Below are 20219 nucleotides of genomic sequence, written 5' to 3'. Positions count from 1 at the left end.
ACTACTCACCAAAGAAGCACTCCAAAATCAATCCACACGACTGGGGTCCCTCATTTGCTAGCGGGACGTACTTGCGTTATTTGCGTTTTAGACATCTGAACGATCTTTCATTTTGAGAAATGGACCGGATTCGACGTAACATGACTCCTGTTCTGAGAACGCTGCGAGTAAACCTGCATCCACAATTCCCCCACGGAACAAAGGGTTGAATGGTGTGTCGGGACGGACCATGGTGTTGGTGCGGTACCGCACTTGCGTCCTTCTTTCTACTCCTCGTTTTATGAGTATGTTCATAAGATTCTTTTTGCGACACACCTTCTGCGTGCATCTCCTTTCCTTTCCTTTCCTTTCCTTTCCTCGATGACACTTTAGTCATGGCGTTTGATTGGCTGGAAGGTCAGTCCAGGCTCGCCAGAAGAGCTTCCAAATGCGAAGCAAGCGGTCGACTCGGCCAACTTTGGATCAGACAGTAACGTCGGGCTTGCGGCATGACGTATGACGCAGCGTGTGCGTAGCCACCAGAGAGAAAGAAAAGATAAAGAAAGGTTAGAGGGAAGGGGAAAGAAAAGCAAGGTGGCAAAGAGGCTTTTGTAATGGCCGTATGGCGGTGGTGTGCCGTCTCCATGGTGACTGGCACAAAGGCTCATGGTTGGCCATTGATGGCCAATTGTATTCTTCACAGCTCTTTTGTTAATTGTTGTCTGCCCAGCTCCCACTTCCTGCTGGGCCCCAGCACAAAGCAAGAAGCAGGAGGGATTAGGAATGGCACATCAACTCTCCCCAAGTGCAATCACCCTCTCTCTCTCTCTCTCTCTACCTTTTGCAATTCTGCCACCATTGAGCCGCATCCTTTTCGATCTTATCCTCCACGCTCCCGTGACCGACCCATCGCGTGTTGACGATTTGCACAGAAAATGCATTTTTCAGTGATCGACGTTGCTTTTCAAAATGACATAGGAAACAGCTTTTAAGCGTGTACAATTTTTTTGTAATTGCCTGCCCTCCCGTCAAGAAACCAAAGCAAGCAAGTCATCTTTTGTCTTCCCAGTTGGACAAATGTGTCTGAGCGGTCTGTTTTCAAATAAGGCCAAAGGCTCACAAATCGGTTCCATCAACAAGGTATCGACGGATGCTGGACTTCTCAGAATCATGTCAAAGCTAAAGGGTAAGCAGAGCTGCAGCCTAAGCTAACAAACTTCCAATAACAAGCACAAACACGTATTTTCACAAACAAATCTCGTCTCCTTTGTCAACAAGAACAAAGACGCATTGCCGAATAAAACGACAGGGTTGTTTTTTTTTCCATCTGTAACATTCTTTTATCGACTCTGTCGATAGCTTACGTTGTTTCCGAGTTGTATGATGTGACTGGAAACCATTTACACTGCCATACCATCGATACGCGCGCTTGTGGAGAGTGGAAACAAACCGGTTTAAAGTTAGTCCTTCCAAATTGTATGGACATTCTTCTAAAACCTCATGAAATGTTCTAGCAAGAGTGTGGCGCTGTGAAACCATTGAGAGGTAAACGGGTCGGCCCAGTGCTCCACCAGATTTAAAAGAACTGTTATCGGGAGAAAGTATCAAACTTTTTTCACCGACGGACAAGTAGGTAGGTAGGTAGGTAGGTAGGTAGGTAGGTAGGTAGGTAGGTAGGTAGGTAGGTAGGTAGGTAGGTAGGTAGGTAGGTAGGTAGGTAGGTAGGTAGGTAGGTAGGTAGGTAGGTATCATTACCTGGTAGAAATCTCTAGCATTTACAGCTGTTGCTGCTGCAACCCTATGATAAGTGAAATTTTACGGAGGCATCTGAACTGAAGTGTAAAGGGCCACCCACCGATGGTTTGGTTGCTCTCGAGCCATCCCAAACTCGGGTTCTTGTCAGAATCACCTCAATGTGGAGGCTCTCGCCCTTTAAGTGGGAGGTGAGCTGTGGGCGGTCGCGGACTGACTGGCTGCGAAGCCAGGTTGGCTGGGCTAAGGATGACAGGACGGAGGGAGGGAGGACGGCACCGCCGCCGCCACAGCCACAGCCACCGCCGCCAACAACATTTACGTGCGTTCGTGCCGTGACGTTGCGAGCACGAAACCGACAACAAGATCCTCTGCGCTCAACAACTTGGATGCTTCATCAGCTTGCCACATAACCAATAAAGAGGTCGACGGAACTTTTGCTTGCTTTTCTTCAGGAGTTTACAACGCGCACGGACGAACGGACTGCTAAGGGTGAGTTTCGCGTTGCGCTCTCTCTCCTCCCCCCCCCTCCCCATTTAAACAGCAATTATAAACATCAATCAAAATGATCGGCTTAAAATGTTAATAATGACCTGTATAATTTCTATTTTGCACGTTTGTTTTTTGCATAATATTCGTGGCACTATTGCGTCAACACGTGCACAAGTATTGGCACTATTCGTGGTATATGTTTAAACGTGTGTATGAAGTATATGGTTGTCTTGTCACGTTTTGAGTTTTGCTTGTGAATTTGGCAGAAATATGAGGCTGACAACTTGGCCACCTAGAATTTTGGATGATGATGATCATCATGATGATCAGATAGTTGGCAGACGTCCACCAAAATCAAGTTGCATTGAAAAACCTCTGCTTAGTTTCCTTTAGTTGAGTTGAAAAATGATACTTGTCTTATTCTACGCATATTGTGTGTTTTTCTAGCTTTATAAACTTTGTTCAGCGTCATCTAATCCGCGTATGTCACAAGTCCCTGGTTCAGGGGCGCATCAATCAATTCTGTGTATCGACCCCCTGCAACCACTTTTTGACTTTTTAAAAAGGTTTTTTCCCCGAATTTAGCAACAACAGCAATGTCATCAGTAATAACTCATATGCAAAGCATGTTGGAAAGTCATTTCGAACGTATTTAATAATGTACTTGAATACATTTCAAATTCAATGATTTCAATTCAAATAATTACTTTTTATTGAATTGTCGTCTGTCCATAAATGTCCCAGAAATTGCACAAGTCCGTCCAATCAACAGATGAAACAAATCAGAGTGATCACAAATAATAAGAAATGTTTTCGATATGTTATCCACGATGTGAACCGCTTTGACGGTCTCGGCTATACTGGTGCCTAGCCCGACTGACTCCGAGCGCCCTAAATTGGTTAGCGGCCAATTATAGACATTTGAACTGATTTTCTTTTTTTCAATTCTTGAATTCTACAATGTTTTTGCCCTTGTGATATTACACCCAGCTGAGCGCATGCAGCTACCTGATGACTCATTTGAAAATTGCATTTCCTAATTTGAACACTCAAAGAAGAAGAGGTGCTGCAAAGCTTCCCATTTTCCTTCATGTGTACCTGGATAGTGGATGCCTGGAGCATAGTACCTCCATTTTGTCTCTGTGACTCTGCTTCATCATAAAGGTCTTGCATTGTGTGTTGTGGTTTGTTTTTGCATAAAAATAACAAAATCCATCAAAAATAGCTCCACGTGTTTGTCCATTATGTCTCCTTCTGAACCTGAACAACTACTAAGCACTGCCTCTGCATTTGACGCATTATGCGTCTATTAAAAAAAACCAAACCGCATTTGGACAATCCACGAGTACTTTCACCGATAATGCAATTCATTGCCTTGAATGACTGGCAGTATTGAATTTTGGAGCATGAAGTGGTTTTGTCGTAGCTTTTGAGAGTTCATAATCAATCCGCAAATGAGCTGGCGATTGCTTCCTCATGTCTTTCTTTCTTTCTTTCTTTCTTTCTTTCTTTCTTTCTTTCTTTCTTTCTTTCTTTCTTTCTTCACACACAAAATGACCAAAGAAGAGGTAGGTATTTCACCCTTGACCGCTGCTCCCCCCCGTGCATTGTGAAGTTTTGTCTTCTCAGGTGGACGGGTTCAAACTGGTTGAAAGGTAAGCGACTAATAGCCCCGCCTCTTTACCACCCATACTCGCTCATTAAATGAAAATATGGGTGGTTTAATTGGCGACAAGGGAATGAAAGAAGATCCGTTTGCAAACAAATTTGCTCCTCAATGTCATTCACGGGCTAACGCTATCTGCGCTACGTCAAACTGGATGAATAATATACAGTAGCAGTAAGAGCTTGCCTGGCTTCATCACGGAACATACACTTGTGTCACCACTTACTCGATTGCTGGGCGTGAATGATGTCATCATCATCATGCAAATGACAAATCCATCATGAAATCTAACAACACTTTGAAATAGTCAGCCTGAATGAAGATACACAAAATATCAGGCAAGATCACACATGTCAATCATATCAATTGATTTGATAGTTATTTACACTCTTTTCCAAAACTTTGTGCAATGTGTGTGCATATACGTAAGTACCATTTGTGATACACTGAACACCGACGGCCATGATGGCATTAGAGCAGACTCTCCCCCCTCGCCCCCCCCCCCCCCCCTCCCATCTCTCATCCTGACCTCCTATATCCTTTGGACATTGTTCTCTGAATCCTATTGAACCGGGAGTCCACAGAGAACACCACAATAGAGTATAATTGTGTGTCCGTGTGTGTGTGGCTTAGTCCTTGAGCACAGTGTGAGGCCGGCCCAGCCAATCAAAGAGAACAATGGCTTTTGCGCGGAAACCTTGTGATCTCTTGAAATAAAAGCCTCTGGCGGCATTGTCTCTTTGAAAGAATCACAAGGAATGTGGACGTTGAAACTGAAGTGCTTGACTGAGTGATCAGCGCGGTGACATTTGACAACTTTACCCACATTGAGTGAAAAAGCCTCAACCCTTATCTTGTAGCCGCTGATTTTGCTCTTTGCGGAATTGCTTGTGAGCATGACTGTGTGCAAGTGTGCATGGTCAAAATACCTACAAGCTTCTACAGGACTAAGGTGTGTTTCATGAAAGACTATTGAAAAGAAAACTTTTGTAGGGAACTCTTTGGCGGTTGCTGTCGTTTCTTAATGAAGCTTAACTGCTTTCTCTTCTGACGCACTTCCCATAGTGCTCATCACTTCTATTATTTGTATCATAGACACGTCTGTGCACGTTGATGTGCTTCAAACACTCGGTGGCCGTAGCATTTGTTACACCCTTGATAAGCAGAGATGGGCAATAACCAAATAGCCAAATCATCTATTTTGCGCCATATACTAGAAATGACCAAAAACGTGATTGCGCTAATACTAATCCATTGGTTGGTGGAGTGCAGTTTTTTGGAGATTTAAAAATAGTAACTGCAGAAGACGTCTAGTGCTTGTGTGGCAACTGCAAGCAACTTCAGGCATGATTTCTGTCTTATTGGTGCTGGTTAAGAACTGTGCCACCAAGTTGTTTGCAGCATATATCTAGTTCTATGAACCCGCACACACAAAGACTAATGGCCTCCTGTCATTCCTCACCGTGGAGATGAACAGGCCCGCCGCAGTTGAATCACCTGTTGTGCTCAAAGGCGTTTCCATAGTAACGCCTCACAGCCTTGGCCCCTTGCCCCGTAAGACCCTCAACAAACACTTATTTGGAATGCCATAAAATGCGCGCACACACACACACACACGCACGGTTTGTGCACACGTGGCTGCTCTTCAGAAGAAAGGGTGAATGTAGTGAGGATGGATATAAAGTGTGCCGGGAGCACATTGTGAGAGTCCGGCTTTCTTTGTGTGTGCTACCCTCAAGGAGCCCAGGGTGGGTGGGATGGTTGAGGAGGTGGGGGGCCTTTTGTAAAGTAAGTAAAAAAAAAAAAGTGGCCTTCATACACATCCATTCTTCCCTTTCTCTTTATTGGGAGCGTGTTTTGTCTCCTCCCAGGTCCGGCCGTCTTCCTCCTCAACCCTTCTTCTATAAATGCCACAGTAACGTCTTGCTAGCTACCACAATAGACGACCCATTTTATGGACGGTGTGTGTGAGTGTGTTTGGAGGGGCTTCACGGAGAGAAAGCAGGATGCATCTGAAAAGAAGCCTAAGTGAGTGATGATGTCTCAATGATGGAGGGGCCTATTTTGACTATATACAGTATACGCTCTCCTTTTCAGCCAGACATTCAACTTGGCTCTACAGCATTTGATGGACATGTTGACATCATTATTTTTTTCGGACGGATGCCCAGAGGCTGGAGGATGAGAATTTCTTGCAAAAAGGACGGGCCAAGCAAAGATGGTAGTAGCTTTTCCTCTGTCTCTGGTGTGGACGGACGGATGGACGGACGGATGGACGGACGGGGCCCTCAGCCAAAGGCTCCATCCATCCATCCATCCATCCATCCATCCATCCATCCATCCATCCATCCATCCATCCATCCATCCATCCATCCATCCATCCTGGCTTGGCGTGCTCAACCGTGCCAAGATTGAGCTGAATGATTATTATTAGGGTAGGTGGCACCTGGACCCGGAGAGGGAAGTCCCCATCACTAGTTGTTTTTGTTGGATCCAGGCGGATTATCAAGGTTTGATATTTTCTCCATGCACACAAATTGAACTAGTGAGCATCTGTTGTTGAGGACTTGATTCTTTGGACTGTCCTCAATGTTTCAGTACCCTTGACATCAAAAGGCCAGGAGAACAGAGGAAGAGGGGGAATGGAAGAGTGAAGAGTGAGAGGCTTTTGTGTCTCCAGCCTGGAGAGCTCATTTTCTAATGAGAGGGCGGGCTGTGCATGCCAGCTTTTTACTCACCATTTTCTAACATCCATCCATCCATCCATCCATTTTTGTCCCAAAAGCAAATTGGTCCAGAGGTCCGTAGGCTATAATTCAATTTGTTTACCACCACGAGCACCTAGCTACCGCATCAACAGTTGAATCTGCCACTTGGCTCTCTCTCACTTTCCATTGTGCTTTTCCGCCTCAGGCACTTGAAAGGAGACAATGTAATTCCAACAAGTTGCATCGCTGTGTGCGGGGGAAAAAAACTCCAAAATGTACAAGAAAGGAAGGAAGGGCAAGTGCCGGTCGGGATGACTCCCAGGCGTTTGACGCGTTGCGACTCGTAACTTGTAAAAGTGTTTCTTGTGACACGGGCGGACGCTTTCCACGGCTGGAGTTTGCGTTGCCGAATGCTGGTTCCGTCCCCAGTTCATCTGTAGCCCAACAACAAGCTTTTTAAAACTTCAAATCCTGATCTCGTGTATGTTTACACACAAAGCTGTAGATTGATATCGGCGTCACTGCCTTAATGACCGCATGTACGTATAAACAAGTGTTGAGTGTTTATACAACCCTGGACCTTTTGGTGTGCTGCCACATTGGGATTGGAAATTTTTAAGCACATCAAATTAAAAGGTAGTGTGAGAGGCTCCCCCCTTTCAGGACTTCCAGACTGCAATGGATATGGAGTGGGCAACGTATGAAACAATATGAAATCCGTGGAATCAATTGAGGGTGTCCAAAATAAATTGCTTCATATTTCTATATCACCACTTGATTGGATCCATTCAGCTCATATTGCTGACTGTCCTTTGGCATTGCTCATTCTGTCATTTTATAAGAAGTCCGCTTTGTGTCTTCTTTGAAGCACACATCTCTTTTGTGTCAGGAAGTGAAAAACAACAAATCATGTTCAATCAAAATGAAAGGTGGAAGATGGCAACTCTATTTATAATGGTGCCAAACGCACTGTATGTATATGTCAAGCTCAGGTTCCACTCGGGTGTGCTCAGCTGCAGATAGCTAGCTATCTGTCTGTCTGTCTGTCTGTCTGTCTGTCTGTCAATGTTTCAAGCCACGTGGAAGTAACCTTGGCTTGCATTGTTGCAGTTGAAGGCATTGTTTTCCAAATTCACCTTGACACATTCCTGGCTGTCAACAAGTGAAATTGTGCGCATAGCATTGCGGCGCCGGATGACACAGTCGCTCGCTCGCTCGGTCGCTCGCTCGCTCTCCCTCCCGGGGAGCGTGTGAACACCACGTGTGACAGCTCTACTCGTCTGACTTTGTGAAGACCCGGGAATAAGTATCAGCGTGTGTTAGCACGCCCTTCATTCACCAAATTGCACAATCAATACATCATCTTAAGCACAAAAGGCTGACGTGTATTTCTTGGCTAAACATTGTTTTCATCGTCAACGCTCTTTACTTAGTGAGAACAATGCTTACAACCAGAGTAGACAAGCAGGTGCATCTGTATTGCGGCTCTTTTTATTATTTGTTCTGTCAAGCTTTCGTTGCTTGAATGATTTCATGGTTTAGTTTCACAACACACACACACACACACAGATCTGCTATGCATACTGATACTCAATTTCCACGTTTGGAACAATTACAGTAGGTGAAGCGACTTTTTGAAGAAATGCGGCTAACAGGACAAGACAAACGATAAGACGTATGCTATAATTGCTGAAAATCCAGTCCAGTCCATTCTACAATTTGTACAAACATTCCAGAAAACATTTTATTTTCCTTTTGTGGGCTGTCAAGAAATGATTGAATCGCCAAGATAGTGGGGCTTTTACACCATTAAAACTAAAAAGGAAAAGTAGCAGCACACACACACACACACACACACACACACACACACACACACACACACACACACACACACACACACACACACACACACACACACACACACACACACACACACACACACACAAAAACATATATACACGCACACCGTCATTTCTGGACTATAAGGCGCACCTGAATATAAGCCGCACCAACAGATCCCTTTTATCATTTGTGTGAAGAAAGAGTCATTCTGACGATTTTTTTTCTTTTGATCTCAAATGAATGCAGTTCTTTGCTTTCAACAATAAACAGCAAACTCATTTTGAAGTTCTCATCAATAGAAGGAAACCACTCATGAGTAATTGATATCCTATACGTGCTGCTTTAGTTCATATCGTGTTGTTGACAAAGAATAGTTAGAGTATTGATACTAGTCTGAAATGCAGGCAGGCAGGCAGACAGGCAGACAGGCAGCCACGCAGGCAGACAGGCAAACAGGTGGCTTTGTTGAAAATCACAATGCTGTTTTGGAGAAGGAGGGGCTCTAATCATCATTGTGTTTCTGCAGAACGCTTTGCATTTTTTGTCGTGTTCCCGAGTCGGTCGGCACATTCCGCTGGCATTGTTATCCGGCCCGTTTCCTACGGCCGGCGGCTTTTGTCTGTCCCCCCCCCATTGTCCTTGCTTCCTTTGTTCCGCAGCTCCAACAATGTCTTTTTTTCTGCCTCTTTATATATATATATGTGCACTTTTTGCCCTTGTGTGTTCACTTTGTTTTTGTTCTGCTGTCTGCTCTGTTTTTCTTTCACCCAGTTGCAGAAGTGGCAATTGTAAACATACGGCTGTAAATGGACACACCAGTTGAAATGTTCTCACTCAATGGTTGATTGCAAGCCCCACACCGAGGTGTGTTCTCTTCTCTTTTGTCTCTTATTATGACGCAGACTCTCAGTGGTTTTGCAACAAAACCGTCAATTAACCCTCAAGCGTGAGTTGCCATGCTTGAGAGTGGCGTACTTCTAAACACGTACTTGGAGATGTGGAAGTGATCTAGAAATGGCCACAATGACCAAAACCTCCCAGGTGCAAAATGTATTTGGCAAGTTACTTTGAAGACTAAGTGCATAAATGAATCATAAGGCCATTCATTCAGTCACACCCAGTGACAGTTAATGGTGTGTTATTGTTTCAAAGGAATGGTTGAGCCCAGCCCTCCGGCGCTAGCGCTGCGCCTCCTCTCCGACGTGGACGGCAGCATGACATGTGTCAAAGTGGAACAAGAGGAGATCGCCCGAGAAAGCGGGCTCAACAACACTCCAGCTACTCTCAAAATGTCTCCCTCTCGCGACTGGCTGGGGAATCAGCCTCTGGTGGCCCGTCAGCTTACGCCGCCGCTCTCCTGTTCGCCTTTGGTAAGTAAGCGCACTCCAAATGCAACTTGGCAATTTCATTGATCATAGCAAAATGTCGAATCGATAGCACGTTTGTACAAACGTTTATTTTGAAGCAACTTTTCGTGTCTGTTTGTGTTATGAAGTCCACACGTTCATTCATGGAACTTAAAACACATGTTAAGTGTTGAGCAGGCGCAAATTTGCTCAGCAACATTGCACTTACTGTGTACACAGTTGTTCCACGTGTTGCTAGGCAGAATACTATGTGGTACACGCATGCAATCCAACCGGCAAATGTCAGTCACACCCACTAAGGGCAAGGCTGGAGCGAGGGCAAGCCGATTGCCTTTGTCGGGACGGGACCAGGGCATTGATTTCAAAATGTTGATTTATAAACAAGAATTGAGCAGATTGACTGTATATTTGTTGAAAATGTGTGTGTCCTCTTGTCAGGAGGATTCTCCAGGTAAGGACTTGCCACACATACAAAGCCCAGTGACAGTCAAGATGCAGGATCTGCCAAAAGGACAATCTAAGGAAGGTGGGTCCAAACTCTTTCAAAGTCCCCACGAAGCCATTTGATCAGTCCACGAGTGATTCTATACAGCTTGTGTGCAGACATGTCCGACCCAGGTCCAGAAAGGTAAATGAGCTCCCGACCCCGCCTCTTTTGCAGGGAACCCAGACTCTCTGGCCGAGAAGGAGCTTCAGTTGTTGATGATGATCAACCAGCTGAGTGGACTGAGGGAACAACTCCTGGGTGCCCACTCTGAGCAGAGGAACATGGCTGCCTTGCTTCTGGAAAAACAGCAGCAGCAAATGGAGCTGGCCCGGCAACAGCAAGAACAGGTAGGGATGCTGACTGGCGCACTTTGAGCACCGGATGCCATAGGTGTGTTTCAATCACACGGATTGTGTCTCAGATTGCTAAACAACAACAGCAGCTGATCCAGCAGCAGCACAAGATCAACCTTCTTCAGCAGCAGATTCAGGTCAGCTGACATTTCTACTGCCACTAAACAACACCCACAAAAACCAAGGCCTGTCATGTAAGTAGCAATTGTGAGTTGATTTTGTCCTCCCTCCCCTCCAGCAGGTTAACATGCCCTACGTGATGATCCCCGCTTTCCACCCCAACGCCCAGAACCTTTCAGTGCCCTCTGAGCCACAGATAAGCTTGCCGTTGCAGCCCATCCCATGCAAGCCAAGTTAGTCAATGCTGTCTACACGTTACAAAACATTTCAGATGAAATACGGTTTACTTCACCATATTTCGCCATTTTGGGAAGTGAGAGATGGCGGGAGACTGCTAAATAAGTCATGTGTCACAAAACGCAAATCCTCTTTGGCAAACACGCCCATGACACGGCCAATATGTACCCCCCCCCACACTCTAAATGTGAATCTGTTTTTTCTTTCTTTTTCAGCTGTAGACTTTCCCATGCAGCTGCTGTCCGCACCTGCCAAGAGGAGCGCTGGTTCCTTCCGACAGGTATCATCATGTTCAAATTGCTGCTCTTTCTCTTCATTTCAATTCTACTTTTATTATTTGGAAATCGTTTCTTTTCATCAGAAATGTAAGGTCGAAATAGCATTGAGGAATGATTAAAAGTCAGCGTTATCATACTTTACATCCAGATAGTGACTCTCAAGGTCTCGCACACCGCACCGCACCGCACCCCACCGCACCGCACCGCACCGCACCGCACCCTGTTTTCAAAGGCTGCTGTCTTTTGTTCATTTGCGTTTGTGGGGATGACATGTTCTCAAGTCAAAGATGCTCCAAAGGGCGTGACAGATACGCTCAGACCTGCTTGCTTGTCACCCACCGAGCAGGCGGGGCGACGGATCTTTATTTAGGAAAAGGAGGAGAGCAAGCAGGTGCGTCCCGGTGGCAAAGCAAGCTCGTGGAGGACGTGCCTGCGTGCCTGCGACCATTTGCTTTTGACATACCTGCGACATATCTGACACCTTTGACTCAGTCCGTCTCTTCCGTTTTAGGAAGCCGGTCAGCCCTTGAACCTGACGTCCAAGGCTGGGAAAGCCCCCAGTCCAAAATGTATGGAGATGGCATTTGTGGGGATGCAGAGCGTGTACAAACACAGGGATCTGCCAAAGGACGCATCAAGCAGCCCACCACAGTCCACCCTCAGTGAGTTGCACTTATTTCACATTGGAGCAAAACTCATGAGTAGGTTGAAGTCTTTTAAGGAAAACATTCTCGCTCCCAGCTTTACTCCGAGACAGTGACGTGGTCACCCAGGCCATTCATGATGCCCAGCAGCTACTGAGGACTCACAACGCTGGAGGGCACGAGCGAGAGAAAGAAACAGACACCAGCAGAAAAGTGGTCAGCCAATCTCCAAATCCAATCCTCTTTTTCTTGACATCAGCATCAAACTGCAACCTATAAAATCTTGTTTTGTTTTTTTCAACACGACTTCATTGACGTAGCCACCTGCCTCCTCCTTTGTCTACTGTAACATTGTAGTCTTCCTCCAAAAGATCCAGCTCCACCTTTTTACTGCGTCGTCCTGCAACGGGAATCAAATTCCCAACACCCTGGTCTCCTTCAGCCACCTCTCTTCCCTCCCTCCGACAATAACCACCATTTCTTTGTCCCATCTTCTCTTTCTTGTCATTCCCAGCTCTGCTTTTGAACAGCTGCCGATGTCGTACTCGTCTGCTGTACATTCTGTACGCCAAAATAGCTGGCCGGCCGGCCTCGACCTTCTCCTAACCTTTCGAGCAGCTACTTCCCCTTTTTTCTTGGGTGCCATTACGATTGAACTTTGTGCCTTTTCTCTACAGGAGTGCAAATATCCTCCTTGCGTTCACTCCGAGCAAGGCGACGAGCGCCACGCGTCGCCGTCCGCTGACGACCACCTCAGCAGTGACTCCGAGAGTAAGTGGAACCAAACGGGCACGACAGGACATCGTCAGTGTGACGATGACAGAACCATTTCTGACAAATCCAAAATAGTTTCAATTTTGTATTGGATGAACTCAATTTGTCTACGCTGTAGGTGCCATGCAGGTCGCAGGCAGTTACTCTGAAGCCCGCCCCCTTCCGTCCTCAGGCCACATCAAGAGACCCATGAATGCCTTCATGGTTTGGGCCAAGGATGAGCGCAGGAGAATCTTGCAGGCCTTTCCCGATATGCACAACTCCTCCATTAGCAAGATCCTGGGTGAGGATCGAATCTTTGCGTTCATTGAAAAGTCGAAACTTGAAACTTCTTCACTCCTGCCCACTCTAGGCTCCAGGTGGAAGTCCATGTCCAACCAGGAGAAACAGCCCTACTATGAAGAGCAGGCCAGACTGAGCAGGCAGCACCTGGAGCGCTACCCAGACTACAAGTATAAACCCCGGCCCAAGCGCACCTGTATCGTGGAGGGGAGGAGGCTGCGGGTGGGTGAATACAAAGCCATGATGAAGAGCCGGCGACAGGAACAGAGAACAACCTACACCAGGAGGTAGCAATACCACCCGCACTTCATTTGAGTTGTCACTGGTATACTCAGGACAGAGTGAGATGGAAACGATTGGTCTGCTGTGGCGCCCCTTAATGGTAGCAGCCGAAAAAAGAAGGATCATTGAAAAAAAAACAAAAAACCACTATCTGGCCCATAGCGGGAAGGAAGACATTGGTCAGGCGGTTAACACATATTCACCTCACAATTTGAAACCGGGCGATGTATGTGTGACGGGTTTTTTTTTTTGCTCCAGGTAGCAGCATTTAGTTTCGCATTTTAGGGACTTTGGTGTTTGCGCTGCAGATTGCTGCCGTGGATTTGGGTGTGGGCTCGCTCACACAATGCCAAGGAGGAAATGACCTTAAGAGAAACAATCAGTGCCACACACCAATTTGCTCATTAGTGTCATTTCTTCATTTACGTCACTGGAGAAAAAATCTTCCTTCACCTTCATCTTCTTCCGCTTATCCGGGGTCGGGTCGCGGGGGCAGCAGCTTTAGGAGGGACTCCCAGACCTCCCTCTCCCCAGCCACTTCCTCCAGCTCATCCCGGGGGATCCCAAGGCGTTCCCAGGCCAGCCGAGAGACGTAGTCTCTCCAGCGCATCCTGGGTCGACCCCGGGGTCTCCTACCGGTGGGACATGCCCGGAACACCTCCCCAGGGAGGCGTCCAGGAGGCATCCTGATGAGATGCCCGAGCCACCTCATCTGGCTCCTCTCAACGTGGAGGAGCAGCGGCTCTACTCCGAGTCTCTCCCGGATGACCGAGCTTCTCACCCTATCTCTAAGGGAGAGCCCGGACACCCTGCGGAGGAAACTCATTTCAGCCGCTTGTATCCTGGATCTCGTTCTTTCGGTCATGACCCATAGCTCGTGACCATAGGTGAGGGTAGGAGCGTAGATCGACCGGTAAATCGAGAGCTTTGCCTTTTGGCTCAGCTCTCTCTTCACCACGACGGACCGGTACAGAGTCCGCATTACTGCCGACGCTGCACCGATCCGCCTGTCGATCTCGCGCTCCATCCTGCCCTCACTCGTGAACAAGACCCCAAGATACTTGAACTCCTCCACTTGGGGCAGGATCTCATCCCCGATCCGGAGAGGGCATTCCACCCTTTTCCGACCGAGGACCATGGACTCGGATTTGGAGGTGCTGACCCTCATCCCGACCGCTTCACACTCGGCTGCGAACCGCTCCAGTGAGAGCTGGAGATCACGGACTGAAGAAGCCAACAGCACCACGTCATCTGCAAAAAGCAGTGACGCGATGCTGAGGTCCCCAAACCGGACCCCCTCAACGCCTCGGCTGCGCCTAGAAATTCTGTCCATAAAAATTATGAACAGAATCGGTGACAAAGGGCAGCCTTGGCGTAGTCCAACCCTCACTGGGAACGAATCCGACTTACTGCCGGAAATGCGGACCAAACTCTGGCATCGGTGATACAGGGACCGAACCGCCCTTATCAGTTGGCTCGGCACCCCATACTCCCGAAGCACCCCCCAGAGAACCTCCCGAGGGACACGGTCGAACGCCTTCTCCAAGTCCACAAAACACATGTGGACTGGTTGGGCGAACTCCCATGCACCCTCGAGGATCCTGCCGAGGGTGTAGAGCTGGTCCACTGTTCCACGGCCAGGACGAAAGCCACACTGCTCCTCCTGAATCCGAGGTTCGACCTCCCGACGGATCCTCCTCTCCAGCATCCCTGAATAGACCTTACCAGGGAGGCTGAGGAGTGTGATTCCCCTGTAATTGGAACACACCCTCCGGTCCCCCTTCTTAAAGAGGGGAACCACCACCCCAGTCTGCCAATCCAGAGGCACTGTCCCCGATGTCCACGCAATGCTGTAGAGGCGTGTCAGCCATGACAGCCCCACAACATCCAGAGCCTTTAAGAACTCCGGGCGGATCTCATCCACCCCCGGGGCCTTGCCACCGAGGAGTTTTTTAACTACCTCAGTGACTTCGACCTCCGAGACTGGAGAGTCCGCCTCAGAGTCCCCAGGCCCTGCTTCCACAATGGAAGGCGTGTCGGTGGAATTGAGGAGGTCTTCGAAGTATTCCCCCCACCGACTCACGACATCCCGAGTCGAGGTCAGCAGCACACCATCTCCACTGTAAACAGTGTTGACCGTGCACTGCTTCCCCCTCCTGAGACGCCGGATGGTGGACCAGAATTTCCTCGAAGCCGTCCGGAAGTCATTCTCCATGGCCTCGCCAAACTCCTCCCACGCCCGAGTTTTTGCCTCAGCAACCGCCGAAGCCGCGTTCCGCTTGGCCATCCGGTACCTGTCAGCTGCCTCCGGAGTCCCGCAGGCCAAAAAGGCCCTATAGGACTCCTTCTTCAGCTTGACGGCATCCCTTACCGCCGGTGTCCACCACCGGGTTCGGGGATTGCCGCCACGACAGGCACCAACAACCTTACGGCCACAGCTCCGGTCGGCTGCCTCAACAATGGAGGCGCGGAACAAGGTCCACTCGGACTCAATGTCCCCCGCCTCCCCCGGGACGTGGAAAAAGCTCTGCCGGAGGTGGGAGTTGAAGCTCTTCCTGACAGGGGATTCTGACAGACGTTCCCAGCAGACCCTCACAGAGCGTTTGGGCCTGCCAGGTCGGACCGGCATCTTCCCCCACCATCGGAGCCAACCCACCACCAGGTGGTGATCAGTTGACAGCTCCGCCCCTCTCTTCACCCGAGTGTCCAAAACATGCGGCCGCAAATCCGATGACACGACTACAAGGTCGATCAACGAACTGCGGCCTAGGGTGTCCTGGTGCCAAGTGCACACATGGACACCCTTATGCTTGAACATGGTGTTCATTATAGAAAATCCGTGTCGAGCACAGAATTCCAATAATAGAACACCGCTCGGGTTCAGATCGGGGGGGCCGTTCCTCCCAATCACGCCCTTCCAGGTCTCACTGTCATTGCCCACGTGAGCATTGAAGTCACCCAGTAGAACGATGGAGTCCCCAGAAGGAGCGCTCTCCAGCACTTCCTCCAGGGACTCTAAGAAGGGTGGGTACTCTGAGCTGCCGTTCGGTGCATAGACACAAACAACAGTCAGGACCCGTCCCCCCACCCGAAGGCGGAGGGAGGCTACCCTCTCGCTCACCGGGGTGAACCCCAATGTGCAGGCGCCCAGCCGGGGGGCAATAAGTATGCCAACACCTGCTCGACGCCTCTCACCGTGGGCAACTCCAGAGTGGAAGAGAGTCCAGCCCCTCTCGAGAGGACTTGTACCAGAGCCCAAACTATGTGTGGAGGCAAGTCCGACTATGTCTAGTCGGAACCTTTCTGCCTCACACACCAGCTCGGGCTCCTTTCCAGCCAGAGAGGTGACATTCCATGTCCCTAGAGCCAGCCTCTGCAGCCGGGGATCGGACCGCCAAGGTCCCCGCCTTTGGCCGCCGCCCAGCTCACTATGCACCCGACCCCTTTGGCCCCTCCTATAGTTGGTGAGCCCATTGGAAGGGGGACCCACGTTTTCTTTTCGGGCTATGCCCGACCGGACCCCATGAGCGAAGGCCCGGCCACCAGGCGCTCGCCTTCGAGCCCCACCTCCAGGCCTGGCTCCAGAGAGGGGCCCCGGTGACCCGCGTCCGGGCGAGGGAAAACGACGTCCATTTATTGTAATCATCATCAGGGGTCTTTGGAGACGATGAGAAAAAATCTTTCACATGCAAAACATTTGACTCTTCTTTTTTATTTGCAAAGAAGTAATTTTTTTTTCTTTTTTTTTGGGATCTATTTAGTCCAACAGAACCACAGAGCATCCACTACTCTCACAATGATGCCTTGTACCCGGCCGGCGGCGGCGGCGGCGGCGGCAGCTCCGTCTCCGTGTCGTCCATGTCCTTCCACTCCTCCCTCCTGGATCATTACTTGCCGCAACCTCCGGCGGCGTCCCATCGAGTAGAGGGCCCGCCCACAGCCGCACCTCTGAGACAGACTGACAGACAACGACAGCAGGCACCATACAGCGAAGGGGAGGAAAGTGACAGAGGGGATCTGAGTGAGAGGGAACTTTTGCTCCTGACCGATTGAATTCCAAAGGAACTGGAAATAAAAGATGTCACTGAAGCCACATTAGCTTTATTCCCCAGTGACACACATCCAGTGGACATAAAGGCAAGCTCTTATCTCACTCATTTCACGTCAACAAAGACTTTCATTGATATAGACAAGTTGCATTCTTGTCTTGCTCCCATGTTGTTGGTCGAGGAAGGCTGTGGATGGATGGATGGATGGATGGATGGATGGATGGATGGATGGATGGATGGATGGATGGATGGATGGATGGATGGATGGATGGATGGATGGATGGATGGTCCAGGGAAAAGACACGCCATGCGCTTTTGTTAAGACGTGACTCATTTCTACACCAGCACTGCCTCCTGCTGATTAGGCCCGGTTGGCACAACACAGACAAAGCCTTCTTGCTGGCGTTTCTTTCAAATGATTTGGTCTGTCGCTCCATGCATAGCGTGCAGAACTTGGCCTGGTGTATTTTTGTTTTACCTCTGTGTTGACTTTTATGACTGTTTGCTGTGTATATTCTGGATGTCTGTCTTTGGTCAGAGACTTCACGAAAGACCTATATTACGGCTGCGGAAAGCATGAAAACACCACCTTTTTGCTTCACTTCCTTGTATTTCAAATGGCAAACTGATAGAAAATAAAATGTGCCTTAAAGCACCAGCTTGGCAAGCTACTTTATCAAAAAGAAAAAATGCAAAATGTCTCTATCAGTCTGTCAGGAGCTGTTTTTTTTTCTTTGTCCCAAAAAAAAGTACCTTTAGCTGTGCAATGCTTTTAAAATGAACCGAAGAAACAAGGGTGGGCTCTTCATATTTTGTTCGCGGCTGTACATATGTGGAATTATGATATTCTGGTGCAATCATTTGCCATTTTCTCAGACATTTACTAGTCAAAGTTTTGTTCAGTGACAGATTCAGTCTTATTTGTTTGTAATTCCTTTTTGGTAGGATTCCATATTGGTGTTACTCCCACATTTTGTTCATAGACAGACAAGTGTCCAAAGATGTCACGTTTGGCCGGCGTCTGTTTGACTATCATGAGGTTCTTTGTTTCAGACCTCCTGCGTCTTGTCCAGATCATCTGGCTTCTTCGCACACTCCCAAACACGTGTTAGCTCAATTGAAGCCTCTAAATTGCTGTGATTATGAGAGGGAAGGGTTTTTGTCCAATTGTGCCCCAAGTCGACTGGGATAGGCTCCAGCTCAATAGATGGATGGATGGTTATGAAATCCCATTGGAAGTGTCGCTATGGTTGCATCTCAGTGCTCACTTTACAGAGTAAAATGATACTGTTGACTTATGCTGGAAACCAAATGTGGACTTTTTATATTCATGCCATTTTTCTGTATTCTGTCTTTGCTGTTTTTCAAGTTTCTGATGGTCCATAATTAGTTGCTGTGAATGTGATGGAAAACCAACACAGCTGCTCCATTTTAAACAGAGTGGCTGGAGACGTGCATTACTTTGCATCTTCTATTGAATTTCCCTTTGGCCAAATTCCATCTTGACTCATGAAAATGGTGAAACCTCTGATTTGAGGATGCTGCACTGAGAAGAGCCGGCCGGACATCCCCACTCTTATTTACCTACAGACATGTTGATAAGGCACTGATCTTTACCCCTGCTGATGTAAATACAGAAAGATACTTTTATAATAATATTAATAATAATAATTTTGTTTTACAAAAGGTTGTGTAATTTAAAAGTGTACATTTCTGTTTTGTCAGGTTTTATCCTCTTCGAAAATAAAAAGGAAATAAAAAATGCCTTTTGCTCTGTGTGTGCACTAGTGGAACTTATCCTAGTCGAGTTTGCACTAGAGACGAGGTAACGCCTGCCAATCACAAATTGTTGTGTAACAATTATAGAATGTGGCGTACACCAATCTGTGCATTCAAGCTGGCAGAGTTCCAGATGAAAATCTTCCCACAAGAACTTGTCGAACCAGACACACACGTGCACACACACCTCTAGATGAGGAATGAGAGAATAACCGTAGGGCACTGCTGGCTCTTTGTAATTTGACATTTTCCAGTACAGCTGATCGTATTAGGCTTTCAAACTAGGGTTAGGGTTTCAAACTGGTCTTTCAAACTAGGCTTAGGGTTTTAATTGCTCAAGGATGCGATCAAAATGATTCCACTTGTGACGACTATATTTTGCTGTCCACACCACTGCATCATTGACACCAGTGGTCCCCAACAATTTTTGCGCCACGGACCGGTTAGGTGTCACAAATATTTTTGCGGACCGGCCTTTATACAAATAAATAATACATTTATAATCAATACGATGAAATAAAAGGATACGACTGGCATAAAACCAAATATAAACCACATAAAAAAAAAAAACCCTCAGCATTACATTGAATTAGTGGGGGCACTCAGCTTGTTTCCCATCTCGGCGTAATCGGACACAATGTTACGTTTTTTTTCTTTCCAAAAATTCCAACGGTTTGTCTTTTAATGCAGGATGCTTGCTCTCCATGTGTCAAAGCAGTTTTGAAGGCTTCATCGCCTCGTTAGCTAGCCTGTCGCCACATAATGTGCAGCGGGCTAGCCGCGTCAGTCACATGTGGCGATAAATCCCTATTTTAAGTAGGACTCCTGCAATGTTCTTTTCAATGCAGCATTCCTTTTCTTAGAAGTCGTAGCCTCTCTTTATTTATTATATACGTCTCTGTTTCTTGCTCTTTTTTGCTAGCTTCGCGGGCTCGACTGGGGTGACGCCACGTGCGCGCGGGACGAGCTTCTTGACCGGAATGAAGCTGTCAAGAGACACAGATGCACCGACGGATGTAATTGGGAGACAATCGCCAATTATTTGAAAAAACAAAACAAAAACACATTTCAAAGTAAAATCTTTTTGCTAGTTTTGCGCGCTCGACAGGGGGAACATGCCACGTGACC

At 47.7% G+C, this 20219-nt stretch overlaps 1 protein-coding gene across 3 annotated transcripts; it reads left to right on the top strand.

Annotated features, from left to right (window-relative positions):
• The first annotated feature begins 1662 nt into the window (after nucleotides 1–1662).
• Nucleotides 1663–19050, top strand: sox13 (SRY-box transcription factor 13). Of its 3 annotated transcripts, none has more exons than XM_085924692.1 (14): nucleotides 1663–2223; nucleotides 9211–9303; nucleotides 9592–9809; nucleotides 10245–10332; nucleotides 10468–10640; nucleotides 10715–10783; nucleotides 10888–10999; nucleotides 11219–11283; nucleotides 11793–11943; nucleotides 12023–12141; nucleotides 12603–12696; nucleotides 12818–12982; nucleotides 13052–13268; nucleotides 17025–19050. In XM_085924692.1, exons 3-14 carry the CDS (start codon nucleotides 9594–9596, stop codon nucleotides 17314–17316), a joined length of 1761 nt encoding a protein of 586 aa, XP_085780818.1. In that variant the 5' UTR covers nucleotides 1663–2223; nucleotides 9211–9303; nucleotides 9592–9593; the 3' UTR covers nucleotides 17317–19050. The 3 variants fall into 3 exon arrangements, with proteins under 3 accessions (XP_085780818.1, XP_085780819.1, XP_085780817.1); XM_085924693.1 differs by having other exon boundaries at nucleotides 10885–10999; nucleotides 12872–12982; XM_085924691.1 differs by having other exon boundaries at nucleotides 1665–2223; nucleotides 10885–10999.
• The last annotated feature ends 1169 nt before the right edge of the window (nucleotides 19051–20219 follow it).

The sequence above is a fragment of the Syngnathus leptorhynchus genome, chromosome 11 (assembly GCF_054491065.1).
Source record: "Syngnathus leptorhynchus isolate UIUO chromosome 11, UIUO_Slep, whole genome shotgun sequence".
In the NCBI taxonomy this organism is placed as follows: Eukaryota; Metazoa; Chordata; class Actinopteri; order Syngnathiformes; family Syngnathidae; genus Syngnathus; species Syngnathus leptorhynchus.
This window is presented reverse-complemented; position numbering and strand designations above follow the sequence as displayed.

What these genes read in the sequence shown, in the direction of transcription:
- sox13 (XM_085924691.1), top strand. Translation starts at nt 9,594, where the DNA reads ATGGTTGAGCCCAGCCCTCCGGCGCTAGCGCTGCGCCTCCTCTCCGAC. An exon ending in TTCTTCAGCAGCAGATTCAG is followed by an intron (nt 10,784 to 10,884) that starts GTCAGCTGACAT and finishes CCTCCCCTCCAG; the next exon opens with CAGGTTAACATGCCCTACGT. An exon ending in CCTCAGCAGTGACTCCGAGA is followed by an intron (nt 12,697 to 12,817) that starts GTAAGTGGAACC and finishes TCTACGCTGTAG; the next exon opens with GTGCCATGCAGGTCGCAGGC.